Source organism: Pipistrellus hanaki (assembly GCF_964339955.1).
Source record: "Pipistrellus hanaki genome assembly, chromosome: 4".
NCBI classification, from domain to species: Eukaryota; Metazoa; Chordata; class Mammalia; order Chiroptera; family Vespertilionidae; genus Pipistrellus; species Pipistrellus hanaki.
The window spans coordinates 73244885-73259758 of NC_140506.1; the positions used below are offsets into that span (position 1 = coordinate 73244885).

Genomic DNA, 14874 nt, shown 5'->3' on the forward strand with positions numbered 1-14874 from the left:
ACCGCTGTCCCCCACATAGTTTTTATCTCCCAGATGTCCATCTGCTTTGCTCCATCTCCAAGGCCCCATCTCTTCCCTGCATTGCGGTCTCCTCCATTTTGGCCACTCCAGTACCTAATGGTAACCAGCATGATCTTTTCCAAACACACAATGTATTTCTATTTTCTTCCTATTTATGTTTTCCCATTTTTCTGTGCTCTGTTTCCCCCCCCACACACACACTTTAATGGTCATTTTATTCACATCAAAGCTACAGTGAAGTGTAAGGTTTCCTTTATTATAATAATGTTTTCCATGGAGGATAGGAGTCTATTAAAAATAAGAATTTTCAATTTATTATACATAAATGTCTACTATATTCTTAGTACTCAATTAATTTTTATTTATTTATTTTTAATTTATTGTTTAAAGTTTTACATATGTCTCCTCCTCCCCTCCCCCGTGATCCTCCCTCTCCCCCCAGCCATTCCCACCCAGAGTGTGCTCTGGGTTTTGTGCTCCTTGTCCCTGGGGATGCACATATGTGGCAGACCTGAAAGCAGAAGAGCTGGTTTATGTGTTTCAAAGCCGAAGCCCTGAGGGGAAAGGAATGCCTCAGCAGAGACAAGTGTCTGGGCCAAGAATAGGAGGGGGGAGGGTTCTGCCACCTGCTTCTTGGCAGGGTCCCCAGAGAGGAATAGCTCCTGGGCTTACTAGGCAGGCAGTGCTTACACAATATTCCCATGTCCCAGACCAGACACAGTGAACCACAGGCTGAGGGGCCAATGAGACAGGGTGGTGATGTTTAAGCAGTGATCGCCATTGCCTGAGGGCTGGATGCTGTCCAACCGCCACCTCCCCACCCCCAGCCTTATTCCTGACCCCTCCTCCCTTCCCCAGCAAATTCGGCCCGGCTGAATATCATAGAACTGTGTCCGACCTCAGGAGGATTAAAGTTCAACTCGTTTCCAACTGCCTGGGCAGAACGGAGTATCCAGGAAATAATGTCATTGCACATCTGAGTTTGTGGACTTTCGTTATTGCTACCATGCCAAACACTTTTGCCAACTGGCTGAAAAAAAATTGTCCATTGATTTTAGAGAGAGAGGAAAGAAGAGAGAAACATCACTGTTGTTCCAGTTGTTTATGCGTTCATTGGTTGTTTCTTGGATGTGCCCTGACAGGAGAGTGAACTCTCAACCTTGGCTTACTGGGAATGACGCTCTAACCAACTCGGCTAACTGGCCAGGGCCAAACTGACTTTCTTTTTAAATTCAGTTTAATTCATCCAACACATATTTACTGAGCCCCTGCTAATACCAAGCATGAATTGTAGAGCTTAGGAATATGGCAATTACATGAACCTATTGCTCAGGGAATACAAAAACAACACCCCCCCCCCCCTCAGCTTTTCTACTCTCTAGTGGGGAAGACAGGTCATATTCAAAGAAATAAATATGTAAGTACAAATTGTGATAAATTCAGGGAGCAGAGAGCTGTCTGTGTTCAATAATAGTTGGGGTGGGAGCGAATAAGTATGGTGATAGGGAAGACCTCAGGTAAGGTGAAATCTAAAGGATAAGAAGAAGGCAATCATATCATATAACAGTGGGGGTTCGGGGGCGGGAGATTGTTCTAGGCAGAAGGAACAGCAAGTGCAAAGTCCCTGAGGTGCACAAAACCTTCCCTTGTTAGAGGAAGTTGGAGCAGAGAAAGCAAGGAAAGAAAGTGTATATGAGGTGGGCTTGGGTTGGTCCAAGCATATAACTGGTAGGAGATTTGGTTGTTAGTCTAAGAGAAATGAGAGCCATAAAGGTTTTAAGCAGGAAGAGACATGATTTACATTTTTATAAGACTGGCTTCGTGGCAGATGGTGGGGGACAGAATAAAAGGGAAACGGAGGAGGGGAGGAAAAGTCAGCTCGGGGGCAGTTAGGCCATGATGGTAACATTTGACTGGGAGATGGCTGTGGAGGCATGAAGAGACAGACAGATCTGAAATATATTTTGACTTAGAATCAATAGGATTTGATTAAGAATTGGGTGGGTAGAGAGGGAGATGGTGGTGAGGAAAGGGAAGGCATCAAGGACAACCCCCAGGTTTCTGGACTGAGCACATCGGTGGGTAGTTCTGCTGAGGTGGGGAATCCTGGAGAGAAATTTTTATTTTATTTTTTTCTCTACAGGGTACCAGTGGTAGGAAGAGTCAGGAGTTCCACGTGAGGCCTGTTAAGTTTGAGATGCCAATGAGATATCATAATATAGTAGGCCCTCTGTATCTATGGATCTCACATCCACAGATTCAGCTGACTGTGGATCAAAAACATTCAGAGCCGAAACCGGTTTATCTCAATGGATAGAGCGTCGGCTTGGGGACTGAAAGGTCCCGGGTTCGATTCCGGTCAAGGGCATGTACCTTGGTTGCGGGCACATTCCCAGTAGGGGGTGTGCAAGAGGCAGCTGATCGATGACTCTCTCTCATCGATGTTTCTAACTCTCTATCTCTCTCCCTTCCTCTCTGTACAAAATCAATAAAAATATATTAAAAAAAAAAAAAAGAAAAAAAAATTTCAGAAAAAGCCCTGCGTGTGCTCAGTGATTAGAGTGTTGGCCCATGCACTGAAGGGTCTTGGGTTTGATTTCTGGTCAAGGGCGTGTACCTGGGTTGCAGGCTTGATCCCTGCCCTGTCGGGGTGGGTGGGGGAGGCAGCCAATTGATGTCTCTCTCTCTCTCTCTCTCTCTCTCTCTCTCTCTCTCTATATATATATATATATATATATATATATATATATATATATATATATAATATATATATATATAATATATATATATATATATTATATATATATCTTCCTCCTCTCCTTCCCCCCCTCCCTCCCTTCTACTATCTCTGAAAATCAATGGAAAAAAATATCCTTGGGTCAGGATTAACAATATATATTTGGAAAAATATCCCATAAAGTTCCCAAAACAAAACTTGAATTTGCCGCACACTGAGCACTATGCGGAATCCACATGAATGAACTGATATGTAGGCATACTCTGCTGTAGCCTCTATGGCATTATGACAACACCATTTTATATAAGGAACTTGTGCATCCTTGAATTTTGGTATCTGTGGGGGTCTTAGAACCAATCCCACGGCAGGTGGGGATTTTGAGGGAAGACTATAGTTAACATTTATTGAGTGCTTAATAAGTGCCAAACACTGTTCTAAGTGCTTTATATCCATTACCTCATTTAATCCTCATAATGACTGTGAGAGGGTATATATATATATATATGTATTATTTATGGTTCCTCCTTTATAGCTGAGAGAATTGAGCCACAGAGAGGTTAATTAATTGCTCAGGATCACACAGCTTGGAAGCTGCAGGCCAGGATCCAATCCCAAGTGGTGGAGCTCTAGGCGCCATGCTGTAAACTGCTGCCCCCCACTACCTCCAAGGTATCCAAGGAGGCAACTGGATGCCTGAATGGGGAGCTTGAGGCAAAGGGCCCAAAACCAGAGGATGTTAAAGCCATGGGAAAGGGTTGAGACAATCAAAGGGTATTGTCCTTTGCACGTTAAAGGAAGAGGAGAGGGCCCAGGACAGAGGACCCTTGGAGTTAAGTAGAGGAAGACCAGGGAAAGGAGATGGAGGAGTGGACATGGAGGGGGGAGGAAGGCCAGGTGGGGTGCTGTCACAAAGAGTAGAATAAGCCATAGTTGCCGAAACCGGTTTGGCTCAGTGGTAGAGCGTCGGCCTGCAGACTGAAAGGTGCCGGGTTCGATTCCGGACAAGGGCATGTACGTTGGTTTCAGGCACATCCCCAGTAGGGGGTGTACAAGAGGCAGCTGGTTGATGTTTCTCTCTCGTCACTGTTTCTAACTCTCTATCCCTCTCTGTAAAAAATAAATTATATATATTTTTATATATATAGCCATAGTTCCAAGGGAAAGGAGCAGTCAACTATGTCCAAAATGGCTGAGAGTGTCCAGTAAGCTCCAGATTGAAAAGCGACTGTTGGCCATGGCAAATCTGAGGACCTTGCCAGGAGCAGCTTGAAGTAATGAAAGAGTGGAGGCAGGAGCAGACCAGGGTGGCTGGTTGGCATTTGGGAGGGGAGGAAATGAAATTGGGTGGTCAGATAACCCTTGACAAGGTGAGCAGAAAAATGGGGTGGTATCTGTTTGGAGATGTGAAGTCAAGGAAACGTCTTTCTTTTTAAAGAACAGAAATACCGCCCTGCCCAGTGGGGCTTGGTTGGTTGGGCGTCTTCTCAACACCATTTATCAAAGAGTCTTTCCTTTCTCTGTATGTTTTCGCTCCTTTGTGGAAAATTAATTGCCCATGTACCTCTGGGTTTATTTCTGAGTTCTCAATTCTGTTCCATTGCTCTGTGTGTCTGTTTTTCTGCCAATGTCATGCTTTTAATGTAATTGCAGCTTTGTAGTACAATTTGAAGTCAGTGAGTATGATACCTCTGGCTTTGTTCTTTTTCTTTAAGATTGCTTTGGCTATTCAGGGTCTTTTGTGATTCCAGACAAATTTAATGATTATTTGCTCCATTTCTTTGAAAAATGTCTTTGGGATTTTGATGGGGATTGCATTAAATCTATATGTTGCTTTAGGTAATGTCGCCATTTTAACTATGTTGATTCTTCCAACCTATAAGGGTGGAATATCTTTTTCTTCCTTTATATCTTCTTCAATTTCTTTCAACAATGTCTTATAGTTTTCAGTATACTGTATAGGTCCTTTACTCCCTTGTTAAGTTTATTCCTAGTTGTTTTATCTTTTTGTTGTTGTTGTTGCAATTGTAAATAGAATTGTTTTCTTCATTTCTTCTTCTGATATTTCATTATTAATATACTAGAGGCTGGTGCACAAAATTTGTGCACTCAGAGATGGGGGTATCCCTCAGCCTGGACTGCACCCCCTCGCAGTACGGGAGCCTTGGGGAGATGTCCAACTGATGGCGTAAGTTGGCAGATGGACATCCTTAGAGCGAGAGAGGCTCCTGTCACCACTGCTGTGCTCGCCAGCCATGAGCCTGGCTTCTGGCTGAGCAGTGCTCCCCCTGTGGGAGCGCACTGACCACCAGGGGCAGCTCTTGCATTGAGCGTTTGTCCCCTGGTGGTCAGTGAGCATCATAGTGACCGGTTGTTCTGCTGTCTAGTCCATTTGCATATTAGCCTTTTATTATATAGGGTGTCATCATTGTCTCTTGTTACCTTTTTAAAAAAAATATTTTATTTATTTTTTACAGAGAGGAAGAGACAGGGATAGAGAGTTAGAAACATCAATGAGAGAGAATCATCGATCAGCTGCCTCTTGCACACCCCCCACTGGGGATATGCCCGCAACCAAGGTACATGCCTTTGCCCGGAATCGAACCCAGGACCTTTCAGTCCGCAGGCCGACGCTCTATCCACTGAGCCAAACAGGTCCCGGCTGGGTCTTGTTTTTTAATCCATCCTGTTCCTCTGTGCCATTTAATTGGTGAGGTCAGTCCATTTACATTTAGGGTGACTATTGATATATGAAGACTTCTCAAGGCCAATCTTCTTTCATCTATGCTCCATCTATCTCCACTCCCACCTGCACATTATTTTGAACTAAGTCTCAGACATCATATCTGTTAATGTTTCAACTGTAAATATTTCAGTATGTGCCTTTTATTTTATTATTATTTTTTTCAGTATGTTTCCATTAAAGGTAATGACTATTTTAAAAAAAAAAAACAAAAAAAACCACAATAGCCGAAACCAGTTTGGCTTAGTGGTAGAGCATTGGTCTGCGGACTGAAAGGTCCCGGGTTTGATTCCAGTCAGGGGCATGTACATTGGTTGCGGGCACATCCCTGGTGGGGGGTGTGCAAGAGGCAGCTGGTCGATGTTTCTCTCTCATCGACATTTCTAGCTCTCTATCTCTCTCCCTTCCTCTCTGTAAAAAATCAATAAAATATATTAAAAAATAAAAAAATAAAAAACACAACATAAACCACCATATCACTTGCACATTTTAAAAAGTAATAGTTCCTTGTAATAACTTAAAAATGAAAGGCCTTTCAAAGGGAGAGGCAAACAAGTGTTCATTTGAGATCAATAGAGCTACCCAGGAATCATTAATTTAGGCAGAAGCTCAGATAATGTCCTGACTAAGTGATAAACACAAGAGGCATTTATGAGAAGATGAAGGGGACAATCCCATCAATAGAAGGAAGATAACATAGTGATGTTAATTCTAAATAATGCTTAAAGTTTTCAGTCTAGTAGTCATTAGTGCAGTATTCATAATAATCTTGTTATCTTTGCCAACAGGTTTTTTTTTGTTGTTGTTTGTTTGTTTGTTTGTTTTTTGAGGCACAAGTTTGCTGAGGCCCAGTCCTGAGGTTATTTGAAGTCCAAGGTGTGCACCTCTGGTATGGCAGCTCCAGCTCCATCTTAAAGTGGCTCTCTTTAGCTCCGTTGGTTGTCATCCCAGGCACCTGAGAGGTCGCCTTAGATTCCAGGGCAGGACAGGCACATGCCCAGGGCTAGTTGTGGGCTTGATCCTGGGTGGGGGTAGTACAGGAAGTAGCTGATTGATGGATGGTCCTCTCTCATCAATGATTCTCTCTCTCTCCCCCTCTAATTTCCTCTTTCTCAAAAAATCAATAAAAACATTTAAAAAAGCAAATAAAAAGAAATAAAGTGGCTCTGTTTATATTATTGCTTACACTTACCAATTATTCACTCAACGTTCAAATTTCTAATCGTTTCAAAAATGCCATACACTTTTTAACAGTTCAAATCAGGAACCAATTAAGGTCCACAAATGTGATGGGTTGATATGTCTTTTAAGTCTCTTGATCTATATAGGTTTCCCTACATCTCATTTTTTGGTTTCCCTTGAAAATTTTTTTTATTGAAGAACCCATTTCTTTGTCCTATAAAAATCCTCCACACCTGGCTTTTGCTGATTGCATTCTGTTAATGAGTTCCTCTCTCCTTCGCATGGCCTGTAAATTGAAACCTGATCTAGAAATTCAATCAGATTTAGATTTGATTTATTGTTTTGATTTTTCTGCAAGACCACTTCACAAGAGACGTTATATTTGATTCTTTTTATTTTTTATTTTTATGGCAGCCAAGTTGTACTGGTTAGGTTGCCTTTGGCTGGAAATCCTAAGTCAAACTGGCTTAAGCCATAAGAAAAGCTGCATCTACCATAGCCCCTGAGGGCCCCAGGGAGGTGACAGTTACTAGGCAGAAATGTTTCCATGGCTCCCGGTTGCTCCCTTCTAGACTAATGTCTCATCATCGGCCTCGCGGTGTCATGCCTACATTGGAGGGTTCTTATGGGCATCACAGCGATGGTACCACCCCTCTTATAGGTGAGAGTGAGGGTGGCCAGTGACTTGCCCAAGGTCTCTTGTTGAGCGCCAGAGCCAGTGCCGTCGCTCACCTCTCTACCTGCTCTTTCCCCGTCTTGGCACGGCTGACCTTTAATGGAGCCCTGGTAGGGGAGGGAGAAGGAAAGTACTGTCTGTTCTTCCCTGCAGGCTTCAGACCTTGAGGGAGCCACAATAAACGCTGGGTTTGTTTGCTATAGCACTTGGCTTTTGGTCTCTGCAGGAGGAAGAGCTGGAACAGGTGTGGCAAGACCAGGAGGCCAGAGGCACCTCAGTGGAAGGTGGGGTGGGACAGAGCCCCAGGGCCTGGCTGTGGGCCTCAGGTCTGTGGATTGTAAAGAAATCCAGGAACTTTCTCACGACCCAGCCATCTTCCTCGTGTTTCCAGTTGTCTGCCTGGCTGAATACACCGAAATACTAACAAATACGTACTGACCTCAATTAAGGTCCGCACCTCAATCAAGGCCTAGCTTTGCTTTCATGCCACCATTGCTTCCAGTTCTCCCTGACCTTGGAAGGCGATGTTCTGGTGGGGAAATCTGACAAGAAACCAAACAACAAGATAGATGTGTGATGGGGTGAGGTAGGCTGCACGGGAACCCTTGAGATGACTTAGCTAGTCCACAAGACAGCCCAGTATTATCACACCCATTTTGTGGATGAGAAAATCGAGGCTCAGAGGAGTGCACTGCCCTGCTTCCTGGTCATTTTGGTTTTGACTAATTTTCTTCTGCAGGGGGTGATAAGGATAAAAATGGGGATGAAAAGACGAGTTAGAGAGGCCCTCACGAATAATCTGGTTCCTCCCTTATTGAAATAACGGGGAAACTGAGAGCCAAAAGGAGAAGAGAATTGCTCAGTCACAGAGGAGAAGGAGTGGATCTAGAAAGCAGCTAACCCCCAGGCCAGGGTGTTCCTAGACACCAATGCCTTTCTCTTCTCCAGCCATCTGGAGATTTCCTGGGGCCCCCTCATGTGGGATCCTCCTCAGCTTGTGCTGAAAATTCCACCAACTCTGGTTAGAGTCTAAATTCCAGAAGGGATCAGAAGAGAATGGATTAGGACAGACCCTAAAGCCAGGCAAGGCTGTGTGCCTGTTGGGGTGATAGAATATAGATTAGGATACCTAACCTCCCTCTAGGAGGCTTCAGGGAGAGACCTGGGAGCCAGGGAGAGTCTGAGGCTCTGAGCCCTTCCCAACCCACCCCGCCACACCCTACCCTGTCCCACCCCACCCTGTCCCACCCCGCCCAAGGATCCAGTCTGCACCACATCTCTCTGGCTTGGAGGTGCTGGGAGTGGGCTGGCTGGCTCTGGGCCCCAGGCTGCAGCTCTGCCCAGGCAGTGTCTGACCAGGCTGCTCTCTTGAGGCTAGTGGTAAATGAATAACCTTGCTCCTGCCTGCAGGACTCTCTGAGACAAAGAAGCCACCAGGTACCCCTCAGGGCTGGCTGGCTTGGCCTAACCTGCACCTTAGCCAGAGCCTGTGGGGATGAAGTGAGATGCAAAGGCTTGGCTCTCTGCCCACCCCTCAAACCCCATCCCAGACAGGCCCAGAGGACATTTCTCTTCCCAGTTCCCTCTCCCTCACCTATTGCTAAGCCTCCTCCCTCTCTGACCCTTCCCCTCACTGAGACCCGTCCCCTTCACTGACCCCCTTTGCTGAGTCCCCACCATTTCTTTTATTTTTCCAAAATATATTTTTATTTATTTATTTTATTATTATTATTTTTTTAATATATTTTATTGGTTTTGTACAGAGAGGAAGGGAGAGAGATAGAGAGCTAGAAACATCGATGAGAGAGAGTCATCGATCAGCTGCCTCTTGCACACCCCCCCACCGGGGATATGCCCGCAACCAAGGCACATGCCCTTGACCGGAATCGAACCCGGGACCTTTCAGTCCCCAAGCCGACGCTCTATCCATTGAGCCAAACCGGTCCCGGCCAAAATATATTTTTAATTGATTTCAGAGAGGAAGGGAGAAGGAGAGAGATATAAATATCAATGATGAAAGAGAATCATTGATCCCCTGCCTCCTGCATGCCCCCCAATGGGGATCCAGCTCACATCCCGGGCATGTGCCCTTAACTGGAATCGAACCTGGGACCTTTCAGGTCTGCAGACCAATGCTCTATCCATTGAGCCAAACCCACTGGAGCCCCACTATTTCATTGGGCCCTTTCCCTTCACCAATCCCTCCTCTGTGCCACCTTCCCCTCACTGAGGTTCTCCACTGAGCCCTTCTGCCTTTTGTGAGCCCACATCCCTTCTCCAGCTCTCCCTGGGACTCTTCTCCATCAACTGTCCCCCTCACCTGCAGATCCAGTCACTCCCCTGTGACTGGAAGAGTGGTTCCCCAGGGGAGCTGGGTGGAGAGAGTAATGACATTCCAAGTCCCTTCCTGAACCTCACAGAGGGTGACCTGCAGCTAGGGTCTTCTTACTATTCATAGGAACCTACTTCCTCTTCCTCGGCTCATATAGGGTAACATGTTAGTGTTCCTTCACCAAAGAACTTTTGGGGAGCTAAGTGGAATATTTTACTGAAAAACTTGACTACCACTGGGACCTTTTGTTTAATTTTGCTTCAGGCAAAGAAGTTTGAGATATAGTTAGCTGAAATAATGTCAAGTTTCCTCAATTTTAGCCGAAACCGGTTTGGCTCAGTGGTAGAGCGTCGGTCTGCGGACTGAAAGGTCCCTGGTTCGATTCCGGTCAAGGGCAGGTACCTTGGTTGCGGGCACATCCCCGGTAGGGGGTGTGCAAGAGGCAACTGGTTGATGTTTCTCTCTCATCGACGTTTCTAGCTCTCTATCTCTCTCCCTTCCTCTCTGTAAAAAATCAATAAAATATATATTAAAAATTAAAAGTTTCCTCAATTTTAAATACCTGTCCTGTTACCCTCACTCCCCCTCAAGTTGCTAATTTGGCCTTGATTCCCTTTATAAGCAAACTTCTTGGATGCAGGGTCTACATATTCTGTTTTTGCTTCCCTTCTCCCACTCACTTTTCTGTCCTCTATGTCTGCCCCACCCCCACACCTCTTGCTAAGGCCACCAGTGACCACTTTGCTGTGTTTTTGTTTTTTTAATTTAAATTTTTATTTTTATTGATTTCAGAGAGGAAGGGAGAGGGAGAGAGAAATATCAATGATGAGAAAGAATCATTGATTGGCTGCCATCTGCAAGCTCCCTATTGGAGATCAAGCCCGGGCATGTACTCTGCCCAAGAATTGAACGGTGACCTCCTGGTTCACAGGTTGATGCTCAACCACTGAGCCACGCTACTGCTTTTAATCTAAGGTGACCAGACGTCCCGCTTTTGGCGGGACAGTCCCGATTTTTAACAATTTGTCCAGCGGCATTTTAAAAAAGTGCCAGGACATGGGACAAATTGTTAAAAATCGGGACTGTCCCACCAAAAGCGGGACGTCCGGTCACCTTATTTTAATCTCACAGCTACTCCTCAGGTCTCTCTGACCACTTCTGCAGCCTCGGACACCGTGGCCAATGCCTGCCTTCTCGAAACCCTTCCTCCCTTTGGTTTCTAGACTGACTTCATCCACTCCCCGGTTTCAGTTCCCTTCAGTATGCTAACAAAAGCCAAGTTTACCACTCCTGAGTTCCAGAGCTCTATATATGCCCAGCCATTTCCTGGACACCTCGCCCGACGGTCCTACAGGCTTGTCAATCTCTGTACACTCAAAGCTGAACGCCATCATCTTCCCCCAGGATTCTGGGCTCCTATTTTGGTAAATGGCTTCACAATGCAATCAGTGATCTAGGGTGGAAAATCGGGGCTCTCCCAGTCCTTCCCTCTTTCCCACCCTGCGTATCCAAATGGTTCTCTGGCCCTGCGAACAGCCCCATCAGGCCCTGCTCCCAGTCCCGCTGTCCCTGCTTTCCTTCTGGCTTGTATCATCTCATACTGGGAGGGCTACATAGCCTCTTAGAAGGTCTTCCACCTTCACTGGCCTCCCCGAACCCCAGCTCTGCAGGGCTGCTGGAGAGGCTGTGTGAGAGAGCATACCTCTGACAAGGCACGGCCTTCCATGACTCCCATAACACCAGAGTAAGGTCCAAAGTCTGTCACTTCTCCCAGGGGACTCTTCATGCCTTTGTCTGTTCTGAGCCCCTGGGCCTCATCACACTTCATCTCTCACCTTGCTACCTGTCCTGCCACGCAGAATTTCTCTTGCCTGGCCCTGGGCACTGGCCCCCTTTCCCAGGGCCTGGCCCTCCTGCACCTTCTCCAAGATGCCAGTGCTTCTAAGAACCCTCCCCCCTCAAATTCTCCCCTCCCCCCAGAAGAACACGAGGCCCCTCTCTCATCTTTCCCCCCAGGTGAGAAGGTTCTGCCCAGCATTACTTTCGCCAAGCAAAAAACAAACAAACACAATAGGTCTTTGTGTTCTCCTTTTCCAAATATGAAATCATAGCATTGAATGTGCTCTTTCATGTAGCACAGGGGCAGCGATCCTGGGGTGCAGGCAGCCGCTGTGGAAAACACGCTCCTCGGAGCACAAACCCAAACGTCAGCCTGGAGAAGAGGGGTCCCTGACACCCTGCCCCCACCCTCTTGGCTCTCTCCACCAAAACACGCTGGAGGCGCCCACACCTGCCTCTCACCCGTCTGAACCCCCAGGGAGGAGGCCAGATGACCGCTAGCACCCAGTTCAGTTTGCAGCCTCCCCGGTTACTGAACCTCTCTGTTCCTCTCTGAGCTTCATCCCTAGCAGAATCCAGCCCAGGCCAAGCCTTTTTTTTTTGGTGGGGGTCGGGGGGGCGGCTGAGCCCTGAGCGCGCAACTCAGGGCAAGGAGGCGGCGCAGGCAACTGCAAAACGAAAGGCTTTTATTGAAGAAGAATATCAAGTGGCCCCTTCCAGGGCCGCCGGGGCCTGCCCCACAAGGGCTTTGGGGCAGCGTGGCCACCCCACCCCGCGCTCCAGAGGGGGCGGTTTCATTGTCTATGCGGGCTGCTCCCCTGATTTCGCTGTCCCACCGCTGCCTGCCCACGGAGGAGGGGTGGCAGCTGGGGAAAGGGGCGATGGGCTGGCCCCTGCCAGTCCAGGGAGAGGGCTGCCGGACGTCTGAGCTGGGCCGGTTTCCGATGCCAGGTTGGCTGCTGGACGGGTGGGCGCTCCTGCACGCGTCGGCGGTGGCCCCTCAGACGTAGTCCTTGCGGTCGTAGGCGGTGCCGGTGCCCGTGCCTGGCCCTGCGGCGGACCGCGGCGCCGAGTAGAGGATCTTGGCGGGCACGTACTTTTTCTCCTGCGGGGGGCACGAGCAGCAGAGCAGCGCGCCGCCCAGCAGCTGCATGGCCGCCGCCGCCCAGCCCACGTACAGGCCCGAGCCGATCTCGCGCTTCTGCGACTCGGGCACGAGCGGGTTGTAGAAGTCCTGCACAATGGTGTTGGCCGACCAGGACACCGGCACCAGGGTGAGCAGCGCGGCCAGCAGGAACAGCACGCCCGCCACGATGGTGATCTTGGCCTTGGCCGTGTCGTCCTGCACGCAGTTGGTGCACTGCGCGCCCACGAGCGCCACGAGGAGCCCGAAGGCGCCCAGCAGGATGGCCACCACGATGAGCGCGCGGGCCGCCTGCAGGTCCTGCGGCAGCGCCAGCAGCGAGTCGTACACCTTGCACTGCATCTGGCCGGTGCTCTGCACCACGCAGTTCATCCACAGGCCCTCCCAGGTGATCTGCGCCGTGATGATGCTGCTGCCGATGAAGGCCGTGACCCGCCACATGGGCAGCGCGCAGCACACGATGGTGCCCAGCCAGCCCAGCACGGCCAGCGCCGTGCCCGTGATCTCCAGGCCCATGGACATGGCTGCCGCTCCCAAGCCGGCTCTGCCGGGCGGCTCCGGGATCGGGGACGGACGGCGAGGGGGCGCGGCCGCGGGGCCTCCTGGGCAAGAACTGGGAAGACGCCCCCCCTGACGGACGGACCGACGGACGGACGAGCCGAAGAACCGCGCGCGCGCTAACGGCCCGGCTCTGCCAGCTGCGCCGCGGCTGCGCCCGCACCTGCCTGCGGCTTTGTGGGCGGCGGCGGCGGCGACTGAACGGGCCCGGAGTCGGGGCCGATTGGTCCTTGGTCCTGCTCGGGGCGCGGGCGGGGGCGGGCGGGGCGGGGCCGCGTCCTCCGGGACCTGGGCACAGTGACGTGGCCCCTCTGCCCACCTGCGCCGCGGGCCGGGGAGGAGGGACAGGGCCGGATCGCAGGTGGGGGTGTGCCACGGGGGGCGGGGCCTGAGCCTGAGCCCCGCCCCCTCTCCGAGTCCCCGATGCCAGGTAACCATTCCCCCGCAGGTGGGGGGAGGTTGCACACGACAGGCTGTCTGACCGGTCCCCAGACTCCGCAGTTGGCACGGCCGCCCGCGTGGTGAAGGGGGCGCTGCCAGGAGCCCGGGGTCCCCGGGGCCTGGGAGGGCGGCGTGGCCGTGGCCGTGGGTGTTCGCGGGCGTGAGCGGCGCACCTGCTCCCCACTCCCACCGGGCCTCCTCCGAGCAGCGCTCGCCACGCACGGGACCCGCCTGATTCAGGCCCCTGGGGTTGCCAGCCCTAGAGATCTGGACTTGGTAACCAGGGACCGCCCTCAAAAGCACTCAGAAGAAGCCCCAGAGCCGGTGCCGAACTAAAACTCCCACCCCCCAGCCTGATCCTCAGCTCTGATCCCTCGCAGTGACTCCGGATCCCTTTAGCGGAGCTGCTCCCCTCACCCCGCGCCCTGTCGTTCGTCCCTCCCTCCGGGCTCCAAGTCAGTGCTGAGATTCACCCTAATGAAATGGTGGTGAAAGATTGGATCCCGGCAAAAGTGGGAAGTCAGAGGCTTTACCTGCAACCCCTTGCTCCCACACCCGGGCTATCCCTCCCCTTCACCCAAACCCTCTCCTCCCCTCCTCCAGCGCCCAGATCTCCGGGCTCTTCCTCCAGCAAGCCACACGCTCTCACTTCCGGCTTCATGGGCATTCAACAATGGGGCACGTGCAGATATTCACAAGGCTCATTCCTACCTTTTCAGCTTTTTGTTCCCAGCAAGGCCTTCCTTCCCTGACCACACTATTTAAAATTACAACTGCTCACTCCACAGTGTTCTGTCCTTTTTACATACTTTATATTCTCTTTTGATTTTAACACCATCTGCCATACTCCTTATTCCTCTTAGTTATTATTTTTTTAATCACTTTATTTATTTATTTTTATTATTTTATTGATTTTATTGATTTTTTACAGAGAGGAAGGGAGAGAGATAGAGAGCCAGAAACACTGATGTGAGAGAAACATTGATCAGCTGCCTCTTGCACACCCCCTACAGGGGATGTGCCCGCAACCAAGGTACATGCTCCCGACCAGAATCGAACCCGGGACCTTTCAGTCTGCAGACCGACGCTCTACCACTGAGCCAAACCGGTTTCGGCTCTTAGCTATTTTTATTCTCTCTCTGCTCCACGTTGTCAGCTCCATTCGGACAGCCAGAATGTCCCCAGACGGGCACGGATTCCCGCT

The 14874-nt window shown here is 49.6% G+C and overlaps 1 protein-coding gene across 1 annotated transcript; it reads right to left on the reverse strand.

Moving 5' to 3' along the window:
• Positions 1-12196: 12196 nt before the first annotated feature.
• Positions 12197-13484, reverse strand: CLDN3 (claudin 3). The gene has a single exon (XM_084881623.1). The coding sequence runs from the start codon at positions 13191-13193 to the stop codon at positions 12528-12530; it is 666 nt and encodes a 221-aa protein (XP_084737749.1). The 5' UTR covers positions 13194-13484; the 3' UTR covers positions 12197-12527.
• Positions 13485-14874: the final 1390 nt, after the last annotated feature.

Coding starts and splice junctions, on each gene's coding strand:
- CLDN3 (XM_084881623.1), bottom strand. CDS start 13,193: ATGTCCATGGGCCTGGAGATCACGGGCACGGCGCTGGCCGTGCTGGGC.